Genomic DNA, 13,308 nt, shown 5'->3' on the forward strand with positions numbered 1-13,308 from the left:
ATGCCACCAGAGGAAGGTTGATTTTCTTTTTTGGTGGTTTGGGTTCTGTAGTTTCTGCATCGGAGGGTTGCTCTTTTAAGACTTCGGAAAGCATGCTCCACACCTTGTCCCTCTCAGATTTTGGAAGGTACTTCAGATTCTTAAACCTTCGGCTGAGTGCTGTAGCTATCTTTAGAAATTTCACATTGGTACCTTCTTTGTGTTTTGTCAAATCTGCAGTGAAAGTGTTCTTAAAAAGAACAACATGTGCTGGGTCATCATCTGAGACTGCTATAACATGAAATATGTGGCAGAATGCGGGTAAAACAGAGCCAGAAGACATACAATTCTCCCCCAAGGAGTTCAGTCACAAATTTAATTAACTCATTATTTTTTAATGAGCATCATCAGCATGGAAGCATGTCCTCTAGAATGGTGGCCGAAGCATGAAGGGGCATACGAATGTTTGCACGTAAATACCTTGCAATGCTGGCTACAAAATTCCCATGCGAATGCCTGTTCTCACTTTCTGGTGACACTGTGACTAAGAAGAGCATTATCTCCTGTAAATGTAAACAAACTTGTTTGTCTTAGCGATTGGCTGAACAAGAAGTAGGACTGAGTGGACTTGCAGGCTCTAAAATTTTACATTGTTTTATTTTAGAATGCAGTTATGTAACACATAATAAAAAACCAACATTTGTAAGTTGCACTTTCACAACAAAGAGATTGCACTACAGTACTTGAATGAGGTGAATTGAAAAATACTATTTCTTTTGTTTATCCTTTTTACAGTGCAAATATTTGTAATAAAAATAATATACACTTTGATTTCAATTACAACACAGAATACAATATATATGAAAATGTAGAAAAACATCCAAAATATTTAATAAATCTCAATTGGTATTCTATTGTTTAACAGTGTGATTAAAACTCCGATTAATTGAGATAATTTCTTTTAATTGTGATTAATTTTTTGAGTTAATTGCGTGAGTTAATTGCGATTAATCAACAGCCCTAGAATAAATTTTCAAGCACTGAAGGAATAAACCTGCTAACAGAACATAACGTAGTGGAACCAAACAGTAGGACAAATCCTGCCATTCTTACTTAATCTTTATTCAAGCAAAAGGCCCACCAAAACAATGAGAACCCATCCCATTAGTTTGCCTAAAGGACAGCAGAATTTGGAGCTGTATGTTTCACATGTTTCTGGCTACAGTATGATACTTAACTGACTGAAATGTGGGCACTCAGCATATCAAAATTATACAAAACAAACCCTAAGTGGTCCAGGAAAAAGAAAAGGAGGAGAAGCTGTAAATGAGGGAGTCTTTTCAGGCAACAATACCAATTTACCAGACTAAAACCCCTCCCACTCATATGGGCAAGATGGGTCTACTTTTCATGCAGTTTGCAATGAAGCTCTGCTGGTCCAAATTGCAGTTTGGGGATTTTTAATATGAGTTTGTGGTTCAACACAGAGGCTACAATCATTAATGTGGAGAAGGAAGACTGTCGTGACAGGTGCTCAGGTACCACTGAGAGGGGCATGCTGCAAGAATCAAGATAGAATAGGAAAGAAACATTGAGATCTCATCACCAGTCAGTGTACATTTCAGGACTTGGGAACTACTGATGTAGTTAACACAACACAAATCGGCACATTTGTGCTGCCCCACTTGCAAGTATTGTGCATTCTCAGGGCAGTGCAAGGAGGTTTCATGCCCTAGGCGAAACTTCTACCTTGCGCTGCCCCCCCCGCAGCAGCTCCCTGCCCCACCCCTACCCTGAGGTGCCCTCCCCGCCACCCCCTTCCACGGCCCGGGCAGCCCCCCTGTGGCAGCTCCCCGCCGCCCTCTCCCTCTGCCCGGGGAGCCCCTCCTGCGGCAGCTCCCCACCGCCCCCTCCCTCTGCCTGGGGAGCCCCTCCTGCGGCAGCTCCCCACCGCCCCCTCCCTCGGCCCGGGGAGCCCCCGCTGCGGCAGCTCCCCACCCCAGCTCACCTCCACTCTGCCTCCTCCCCGAGCACGCCGCCACTTTTCCCTCCTCCCAGGCTTGCAGCACCAATCAGCTGTTTGGCGCGCAAGCCTGGGAGGGAGAGAAGCAGAGCGGAGTGGTGCCCGCCCACCCCCCACCCCCCGTTACTTGTTGCAGGAGGCCCTCCCCGCTCCCTCCTGCCCCAGCTCATCTCTGCCCCCAACCACTTGGCACCCCAGGCAACCGCCTAGTTCACCTAGTGGTTGCACCGGCCCTGTGCATTCTGTCTCAGGGCCAAGGATAGATTACAATTAAACGGAGCATCAGTCTAATATTCAAGGGTCCTGTCTCTTTGGTCTCCCTCTGGTCTTTGTACTGAGCTCAGTGATCAGCATTCTGCTTTCTATGCCCACCCTGTGGAAGAGGAGCCACGTCCTGATCAGTTCGCTCAGCACAGCGAGCTCCTATACCATGGCAGGTGGATCCTTGAAGCAGTGTTTCATGGTCCCAAATTCAGAGTGGTCTCCTCTCCCACTGCAGTGTGATGTTTGGGTCTTCATGCTCCAAGGATTCTCCAAAAGGTCAGGATGCAAACATGAATTCAAACAAAATAAAGGTGGTCTCTCTTGTAAGAGCACCTCTACTTGTGATTACAGAGGCAAATCCAAAGGCCCAACTTACTGCTGAGATCGCAGCTCAAGCCTTGCATGGCATGCATATATTCGTCACCCAGCCAAGCCTGGTAGTTCTGATTTGTGATTTGAACCAATTCTGTGGTGGTGTCTTTGAAGAGAAGATTCTTTGCATTGTAAGCAGCAGAATCAAACATCTGAAATCTTTGCTGTAACATTAAGGAAAGAGAAAGTGTCTATAAGGCAAACACACCTTTATCTAATGCTTGGTCTATACTTAAAAAGTTAGATTGACATGGCTCCCTTAGTGAGGTGTGTTTAAAAAAACATACCCCTGACTGACATAGCTCTACTGACCGAAACCCCAGTGGAGATGCAGCTATGTTGATTGGCAATGCTTCCATTGATACAGCTACTGCTGTTCGGGGAGGTGGCATCTTTACCCTGATGGTAAAACTTCTTCTGTTGGCATAGGCTGCATCTACACTATGGGGTTATACCTGCATAGGTACGCCAACATGGCTATACTGATATAATCTTTGTATTATAGACATAGGTCCTGTCTACACAACTGCAGCACAGCTACCAGGCTGCTACTATATTACTGTAGTGCCACAGAGTAGATAGTTCCTACATCAATGGAAGAGGTTTTTCCACTGATGTAGGTAATCCATCTCTCTGAGAAGCAGTAGCCCAGTTGATGGAAGAATCTTTCCGTCAATCTAGCTGCATCTACACTAGGGGTTAGGTCAAACTAACTATGGGGCTTAGGGTGCAAAATTTTTCACAGCCCTGAACGAGTTGCTAAGTCAAACTAAGTTGTAGGTGTACACCAGGCCATAGCCTAAGTAATGTTTAAGTCTGGGGTGAAAAGATCCATGTAGTTGGAAATCTTGGCATTAAGGGCACTATCTCACTTGTACCTTCCCAAGCCATAAACAGTTGCCCCTCAAGAAGTTCAAGTCTTTTTCAGTCTCTTCATATCTGGGGGCAAAGATAGTGGTGTGAGACCACCAGCCACATTTTGTGGCTGAAATCCATCTTTAGGCCTGATCTTCCCAGCTGCTGAGTGCCCTCCACTCCCATTTAATTCTCACTGAGCTGAAGGTGGTCAGCATCCCACAGGATCAAGCCCGGTGGGTGGAAGGGCAACTAAAAAAACAGTACAACAGACACCAAAAAACGTAATCCACCTGCCCCTGCTTAAGCATCTGGAAGATGAGTGACCCATCGGTGTCAGGTCTGACAACAACAGCATGAGCTGGGACTCGGGCCAGGTGGCATTTCCTCCAGTCTGTAACCTCAGCTGTGCTGCCATCGCGGCAGAGAAGTTGGAAGTCCCTGGAGTGAAGCTCTTGGGCCCATGAGGAAGGAGTCTGGCCTGAAATCAAATAGAACACAGTTATGATACAGCTTTCAGAATCACACTGATGGACAAAGAGCTGCTGATGCATCTGTCTCCCTCTGACCCTGCTCTACACATCCAGCCACACTATTTCTAAGGTACCTAATCATATGAGCAGCAATTCTCCACTACATTCTGCCTGATTTTCCCAACAGCTGCATAAAGCAGGAGGAAAGCTGGCTTAACTGGCTACCCAAGAATTCCCCCTGTCTAAGGGTGCTCTCTAAGAGGTGAAAAACCACCAGAGCGGCTGTAGGCCACCCTATCACCTCGTATTCCCCAATGTATGGTTGGGGGGAAATATATTATGGTTGAAGCTATTCCTTTGGCTTCAGATATAACCCTATGAGACTGTAGGCAGTTAAACATAAATTAGAACAGCGTTCAGACAGCTCTGAATTATGCTGGGGACCACAGCAGTGCTGAGATGGTCCTAAAATCCAGGGGCCACAAGGGTGGCCCAGAACAAACTTTTACACCCACACACCCTGGTGTCCTGCACTAAATGGAGCTCCACTGGACTTAAAAATCAGGACCTTGATATCTAAGTGGTATATACTCACAGGTATACTCAATAAGTGCCATGGGTATAAGGGAGGTTGCATTGATTAGTGGTACTACAAACTAAGTTCCCTTCTGCCTGTTTCTGCAGAGATTCCTGCATAGAGAGGAGCCTAAGCCACAATTATTTGTATTCAACTTTTAAAATATACCAAAGACCAAGACTGTTTGGATCCAGGATTTTGGTTCAGGTCAATCTCTGCTTCTAGACTGTAATTAAAGATCCCACTTTACTTTTTGCTGAAATCGCCAGTTGATTTGAAAATGTCTGACTTGGGGGCATTTTTCTTTCCCTTGTGTTCACACAGTGTTCTGGCTTTATTGCTTTATTCCTTGCATCAGAATAAATTCTGAACATATGACATCACTCTGATTGTTGGGGTCACCAGATTTGCAATGCTTTAGAGACTACAGCTGGACTTTCAGTTGAGAGATGAACCCTTACATTACTCACCATCTGTGTTTTCAGACACTGTGCTGTGCTTCACAAAGGCGACATCTCCAGCTCCTTCAGCCAAACACCTACCATAAATCAGACTATATTTATACACTATTAATCGTAAGTATGGAATACTGCTTGGTGACAACAGTAGGCCTGTGCAGTGCAATATACCCAAAGACCACCAGTAGGAAGATGCTGAACTATGCTATTTTTATGCTGTGTGTAAGGATCAAGGCAGAGGCTAATGCAGGGGTGGGCAAACTAGGGCCCACGGGCCAGATCTGGCCTGTCAGGGCTTTGGATCCGGCCTGCGGGACTGCCAGCCCCATGCTGCTCCCGGAAGTGGCTGGCACCATGTCCCTGTGGCCCCTGAAGGAGTGGGGGGACAGAGGGCTCTGTGCGCTGTCTCGCCTGCAGGCACCCCCCACCCCTGCAGCTCCCATTGGCTGGGAACAGGGAACCGCGGCCAATGGGAACTTCGGGGGAGATACCCACAGGCGAGGGCAGCGCACAGAGCCCTCTGCCCCCCACCTCTCCCAGGGACTTGGTGCCGGCCACTTCCGGAAGCCTTAGCCCCGCTGTGCACCACTGCCATCCTGGAGCCACTCAAGGTAAGCAGTGCCAGGCCGGAGCCTGCACCCCAACCCCCTGCCCTGAGCCTCCTCCTGCACTCTGCACCCCCTCCTGCATCCCAGCCCCCTGCCCTGAGACCCCTCCCACACTCCGCACCCCCTCCTGCACCCCAACCTCCTGCCCCAGCCCTACATTCATGGCGCTGCATGCAATTTTTCCACCCAGATGTGGCCCTCGGGCCAAAATGTTTGCCCACCCTGGGCTAATGGCTAGTAGGGCAGGTGATGACAATGCTTGGTGCTATACAAGAGATACATGTCAAATGATTTCCTGAAAAGTCTACAGTCTCGGACAGACACAAGGCGCATTGGAAAATCTGGAATGAGGTGTCACTGTTTAAAATAAAATTATACAGATTTTTAAATTTGTGACATCTGTGGGGGCCTAGTCCAGGCCACGGGGATTGGGAAGGTTGGACACCCACACCCACATGCACACACAGAAGAGAATAAGGCATGCACAGAGGAGTGAGAAAAATAGAGGAAGGAGGTATTGAAGTTGGCATTGGCAAAGTGGAGGAGGGGAGCACAATAAGAGATAAGAGAACTAATTGCACTTGAAATGGGAAGCTTCAGATTTACCAAATAGCTGGCTAAGCCCAATGTTCAGGTGTGAAAACTGTCAGGGTCCATCAGTTCTTGCTAAGATGGCATCAAATCCAAGCATGTTAAGCACTTACGGATCTGTGCTCAGGTGAATATCAAGATTTATTTTCCCATGAGGTGAATATTGATGAAGACAAAAGTAACATCAATGGGATTTCCATGCACAAAACAAGTTATCCCCGATAATGTCACGGCTAACCTGGTGGCTGAACTTTGTGACTTTGTCCTTACCCATAACTATTTCACATTTGGGGACAATGTATACCTTCAGATCAGCGGCACTGCTATGGGTACCCGCATGGCCCCACAGTATGCCAACATTTTTATGGCTGATTTAGAACAACGCTTCCTCAGCTCTCGTCCCCTAAAGCCCCTACTCTACTTGCGCTATATTGATGACATCTTCATCATCTGGACCCATGGAAAAGAAGCCCTTGAGGAATTCCACCATGATTTCAACAATTTCCATCCCACCATCAACCTCAGCCTGGTCCAGTCCACACAAGAGATCCACTTCCTGGACACTACAGTGCTAATAAACAATGGTCACATAAACACCACCCTATACCGGAAACCTACTGACCGCTATTCCTACCTGCATGCCTCCAGCTTTCACCCTGACCACACCACACGATCCATCGTCTACAGCCAAGCTCTGCGATACAACCGCGTTTGCTCCAACCCCTCAGACAGAGACAAACACCTACAAGATCTCTGTCAAGCTTTCTTACAACTACAATACCCACCTGCGGAAGTAAAGAAACAGATTGATAGAGCCAGAAGAGTTCCCAGAAGTTACCTACTACAGGACAGGCCTAACAAAGAAAATAACAGAACGCCACTAGCCGTCACCTTCAGCCCCCAACTAAAACCCCTCCAACGCATTATTAAGGATCTACAACCTATCCTAAAGGATGACCCAACACACTCACAAATCTTGGGAGACAGGCCAGTCCTTGCCTACAGACAGCCCCGCAACCTGAAGCAAATACTCACCAACAACCACATACCACACAACAGAACCACTAACCCAGGAACTTATCCTTGCAACAAAGCCCGTTGCCAATTGTGCCCACATATCTATTCAGGGGACACCATCACAGGGCCTAATAACATCAGCCACACTATCAGAGGCTCGTTCACCTGCACATCCACCAATGTGATTTATGCCATCATGTGCCAGCAATGCCCCTCTGCCATGTACATTGGTCAAACTGGACAGTCTCTACGTAAAAGAATAAATGGACACAAATCAGATGTCAAGAATTATAACATTCATAAACCAGTCGGAGAACACTTCAATCTCTCTGGTCACGCAATCACAGACATGAAGGTCGCTATCTTAAAACAAAAAAACTTCAAATCCAGACTCCAGCGAGAAACTGCTGAATTGGAATTCATTTGCAAATTGGATACTATTAATTTAGGCTTAAATAGAGACTGGGAGTGGCTAAGTCATTATGCAAGGTAGCCTATTTCCTCTTGTTTTTTCCTCCCCCCCCCCCACCCAGATGTTCTGGTTTAACTTGGATTTAAACTTGGAGAGTGGTCAGTTTGGACGAGCTATTACCAGCAGGAGAGTGAGTCTGTGTGTGTATGGGGGTGGGTTTCTGGAGGGGGGTGAGGGAGTGAGAGAACCTGGATTTGTGCAGGAAATGGCCTAACTTCATTATCATGCACATTGTGTAAAGAGTTGTCACCTTGGATGGGCTATCACCAGCAGGAGAGTGAATTTGTGTGGGGGGGTGGAGGGTGAGAAAACCTGGATTTGTGCTGGAAATGGCCTAACCTGACGATTACTTTAGATAAGCTATTACCAGCAGGACAGTGGGGTGGGAGGAGGTATTGTTTCATATTCTCTGTGTATATATAAAGTCTGCTGCAGTTTCCACGGTATGTATCTGATGAAGTGAGCTGTAGCTCACGAAAGCTCATGCTCAAATAAATTGGTTAGTCTCTAAGGTGCCACAAGTACTCCTTTTCTTTTTGCAAATACAGACTAACACGGCTGTTACTCTAAAACAAGTTATGTGAGCTAGAGTTTGTATAGAAGAACAGATATGCCTTTGGCCTTAGTATCTAGTGAAATTATTTTAAGATTACCTCAAATTATAAATTCACTTAGTTTTATGTTTTAACAGATTTTCTACTAGCATTATTCATTGGCTCTCTGAAATTCTGCTGAAAGTCAATTGGGGGTCAGATATCTTGCCAATTGGCACAGCATATACAGACAAATGTTAAAAATTAAACACCAAGACTTTACCTGAAAGCCCCGCTGTAGTCATAATATTGCTCTTTTGAATTTCTTTCACATTTGTTCTGCCCAGATGCATCCCCTTTACAGAGCTGACAGAGGGATTTTGGGTAATTTACATTATTGGCTCCAGGAACACAGCTTGCACTGAAATATTCACTAACAGCTATAAGTAAAATTAAGGTAACAATATTTTAGCAACTAAAACCAAAACCAAAAATGGCAAAAACACATTTTAACAAACCTTAATTATACATTTCTATACATTAAAAAAGTGATAATAGCTTCTATGTATAAACTGTTTTTAAAAGCCAGCAAATACAGTAGGCTAAATTCTGATCTGAGCTGCTTCAGGTCAATTCTCAGTTAGAATGAGCAACAAAAGAAGGGGGAAAAAATCAGCTAGAAGCCAAGGTTCTTGTCCCTGTGAGTGCTTCCGCTATCCAGGAAGCCCATATTCATGCCAGTAGTCAGTGACAGGGACTCTCTGGAAAGCAGGTTACATCCCAGCAGCCCTTACCTTTTGGAACATTGCATCCCATCACTGACATGCGACCACTATCAATGAGGTAGCCAACAGGAACATTCCAGCCAACTGTTCTGTTGATGCCTGTGTGGCATGACCTTACGCCCTTCAAACTGTTGATGCTAATGAAGGATTTTTTTCTGACAACAGCCACTGCATAGTATGAAGTGCCAATTTCTGCATAGGAACAAAAAGGGATCAAAATTAAACTAATGTAGAAGCAGTATTACGATAAGAGACATTGACCTGACACCTTTTCATAATCTTCCACATCCATATTCAAAGGGCACAAAGCTCACACCCCTGGTATGACACCACTGACCTCAGTAATAAATTCTGCCTGTTGTTTCTTCCTTGTGTAAATGTTTTTTGTAAATAAAGCCATATTTAGACTTTAATTTGTAAAAGAAATCCCCCATAATTACCTTCTAATTTAATAATTTTTATTTTATAGCATCAGAGCCCATTAGCACCAAGAGTATGAAGGGGCAAACATTATTTTCACCAGTTTATGGCTGATGTGATTCACAAATTCATAAAGCTTAATGCCACAATGGACCATTAGATCATCTAATTCGACTCCTGTGTATCACTGGCCATTACATTTCATCCAGTTACTTTTATATTGAGCCAAATAATTTGTGTTTGACTAAAGATAACTTGCATTTGACTGAAGCATACCTTCCAGAAAAGCATCCAGTCTTGATCTGAAGACATCAAGGAGAATCCACCACTTCCCTTTGTAGTTTGGTTAATCATGCACACTGTTAAAACTTTGTGCCTAATTTCTAATCTGAAATGTACCTTTTTGTGAATCTTAATCTGGAAAACTCCTGAATGCTAACTGCACAAGTCCCATTATCTTACTCTCTGAGGACTTCAGGATGTCACCTACGGCTTGTCTACACTCACAGTTCTCTTCACGTTTCTCTCCCAACACCCAGCTGCACTAGCAGTTCCACCAGTGGTATTGATGGCAATGGGGGGAGCACTAGTGTAGACCAACTAGCTACCGTTTAACCAGCATCATTAAAGAGCTGCTTTTAGCTGGGTCAGAGGAAATGGAGGTTAAAATGCTGGTGGACTACCTACACTAGTACTTCCATCATGTTATCACTTGGATGGCTGCATCCGTGACAATGGGAAAATTGAAGGAAAATGCTAATGTCTGAGTTCCCTCTTAGTGAAATAGGGTCAGAAGGCTGTACTTATGTTAGTCCCGCTAAATGCCAGGAGAATGATCCTGCTTCCATTGAAATAAATGGCAAACCTCATGTTGACTTTAATGGGAGCAGGATCAGGCCCTGTGGGACTGTTCACGTGAGTGACACATCTAAGACTGGGCCCAAGCATTCTTTCATTAACATATATTAACTTATTTGTTCATTTTTGCGTAGTGTTTGGAATATAGAAAGCACTAATGGCTAAGTATAATTAATATAACCAGCTTCGGATTAATACTGGACCCGTGCTCAGGGGCTCTGGCCAATTTGGGCGCCCCTATAGGAGCACCAGAACCTGTGTAGAAGTGTTGGGGGAGGGCTCTCCGGCGCCAGAACTGTGGCTCTGCCCCCTGCTCCTCCTTTTTCCCCTGAGGCCCCACCCTCTGGCCAGGCCAGAAGCCAGAGGCAGGCCATGGTAATAGCCACCCAGGGAGCCTGTGCCAGTATGGGGAGCTCCAGACCCTCCACCTGCCCTGGGTGGGCAGGGGAAGAGTGCCCAAGAGCAGCCCCTGGCTCATGTCTCTGCCCCTCGGGCCATTCCACCCAGGGCAGGTGAAGAGTCTGGGGCTCCCCACAGTGGCCCGGGCTCCCTGGGTGGCTCTTACCATGGCCTGGCTCCAGCTTCTGACCCAGCCAGGGCCTCAGGGGGAAAAGGAAGAGCAGGGGGCAGGGGCAGCCCATCCATATAGGCAAACTAGGTGGTCGTCTAGGGTGCCAAGTTAAATGGGGCACCAAATTCGAGGAAAAAAAATCAAATTTAAAAAAAAAGAAAAAGATGAAAATAAAATAAAACAACAAAGATGTCATTATTTCAATTCCTGTGCGCGTATCGTGGGAATATGAATTATAATTCTGAGAATTTTTTAATATGTCAAATCTTTTATTTACTGCAAAATAAATAATATTTTAGCAATTTTTTTTTATTTAGGGTCAAGATTACCCACTCCACAATTTTGATAAGCAATAACTCAGCCACAAAGAAACACATTCGCCAGCAGCAAAAGCTGCAATGCTAGTGACACCTAACTCGAATATACGTCAAGGCTGCATAGCCGGAAATTCATGTATAGCAGAGATATTGCGAGTTGATACATGTCAAACGGTCATTTGAACACACGTCGCAGGTAGATGGTTAAGAATCGAGCAAATACTGTGGAAAATTGTGTTTCTTGGTGCCAAAGAATAAAGAATAACATCTTTCAGCATTATAAATCCAAAATGTGAGTATCTTTAAGCATTATTAAACCTTAGCGTTTTTATTGGGCTCTATAATTATGAACTTTTCTTTGTTATAACTGGTTCACATGTAATAAATAAGGTCCATAACAGAAAAGTAACAGCATTAACGCTTAACAGACTACGAAAGTGATGATGTCACACTCCAAGCAAGTAACCGTGAGGAAGCGGATTACTTTCCAAACAATCGGTGTTGGGTTATAACAGGGGTGGTCAACCCGTGGCTTCGGAGCCACATGCGGCTCTTCAGAAGTTAATCTGCAGCTCCTGGTATAGGCACCGACACTGGGACTGGAGCTACAGGTGCCAACTTTCCAATGTGCTGGGGGGGGGGAGGGGGAGCGGTGCCCATTGTTCAACCCCTGGCTCTGCCACAGGCCCTGCTCCCACTCCACCCCTTCCCGCCTCCTTCCTGAGCCTCCCATGTCCTCACTCCTCCCCCTCCCCACAGAGTCTCCTGCATGCCATGAAACAGCTGATCAGGAGGTGTGGGGAGGGAGGGGGAGGCGCAGATCGGCAGGACTGCTGGTGGGTGGAAGGCGCTGGGAGCGGCCGGGGGGAGGGAAGTGGAGCTGATGGGGGCTGCTGATGTATCACTGTGGCTCCTTGGAAATGTACATTGGTAAATTCTGCCTCCTTCTCGGGCTCAGGTTGGCCACCCCTGGGTTATAACGTCAAAAAAGGTTATTTTGTTTCCATGTAAATGCTGTAACTAACTGTTTTAATAGGTAAGTGAGTGCATGTTACTAATCACTGAAACTTTAAGCAGTGAAAAGATGTGTTGGGATGGCTGCAAAGTGGTTTAAATCACCAACCATGTGGTGGGTGTGTCAGCCATCCTTAATGCTATAATGCTTGCAGTCAGGAGCACAGTATATAACAATATTCAAATGCCCCTTAGCAGAAAGAGGAAAAAGAAAACCCTCAGGAGCTCAGTATTGTAAATGAAAGGCTGAGAAGGAAAAGGACTAAGCAAAACTGCCGGGATCCTTCCTGAAATATCTTCTCTTTAATCCAAATAAAGATGGAAGCAGTTCACAGCATCCAGATTAAGAAACTGTACTTGGAGAGGTGGTTAGCTCACATCTGTGTGGAAGCAGTCTAGAACATCAAGATAAAGGTATATTACTTCGAGATGAGGGTAGCTCGTATCCACAAAAACGGAGTTTGGAAACTCAAGATGATCATAGAATATCAGGGTTGGAAGGGACCTCAGGAGGTCATCTAGTCTAATCCCCTGCTCAAAGCAGGACCAATCCCCAACTAAATCATCCCAGCCAGGGCTTTGTCAAGCCTGACTTTAAAAACTTCTAAGGAAGGAGATTCCTCCACCTCCCTAGGTAACGCATTCCAGTGTTTCACCACCCTCCTAGTGAAAAAGGTTTTCCTAATATCCAACCTAAACCTCCCCCACTGCAACTTGAGACCATTACTCCTTGTTCTGTCATCTGCTACCACTGAGAACAGTCTAGATCCATCCTCTCTGGAACCCCCTTTCAGGTAGTTGAAAGCAGCTATCAAATCCCCCCTCATTCTTCTCTTCCACAGACTAAACAATCCCAGTTCCCTCAGCCTCTTCTCATAAGTCATGTGTTCTAGTCCCCTAATCATTTTTGTTGCCCTCCGCTGGACTCTTTCCAATTTTTCTACATCCTTCTTGTAGTATGGGGCCCAAAACTGGACACAGTACTCCAGATGAGGCCTCACCAATGTCATATAGAGGGGAACAATCATGTCCCTCGATCTGCTGGCAATGCCCCTACTTATACAGCCCAAAATGCAATTGGCCTTCTTGGCAACAACAGCACACTGTTGACTCATATCCAG

General features: G+C 45.6%; 1 protein-coding gene across 1 annotated transcript in view; it reads right to left on the bottom strand.

Annotated features, from left to right (window-relative positions):
* MELTF (melanotransferrin) overlaps positions 1-13,308 on the bottom strand; it is a 70,009-nt gene that overhangs the window by 31,456 nt on the left and 25,245 nt on the right. Inside the window, exons 4-8 of the mRNA XM_077826834.1 lie at positions 9,017-9,199; positions 8,506-8,662; positions 5,014-5,081; positions 3,787-3,974; positions 2,643-2,802 (exon numbers count right to left, since the gene is read on the bottom strand). Coding sequence (XP_077682960.1) covers positions 2,643-2,802; positions 3,787-3,974; positions 5,014-5,081; positions 8,506-8,662; positions 9,017-9,199 — 756 coding nt within the window. The remainder of the gene's footprint in view (positions 1-2,642; positions 2,803-3,786; positions 3,975-5,013; positions 5,082-8,505; positions 8,663-9,016; positions 9,200-13,308) is intronic.

This window comes from Eretmochelys imbricata, chromosome 9, assembly GCF_965152235.1.
Source record: "Eretmochelys imbricata isolate rEreImb1 chromosome 9, rEreImb1.hap1, whole genome shotgun sequence".
NCBI lineage: Eukaryota > Metazoa > Chordata > Testudines > Cheloniidae > Eretmochelys > Eretmochelys imbricata.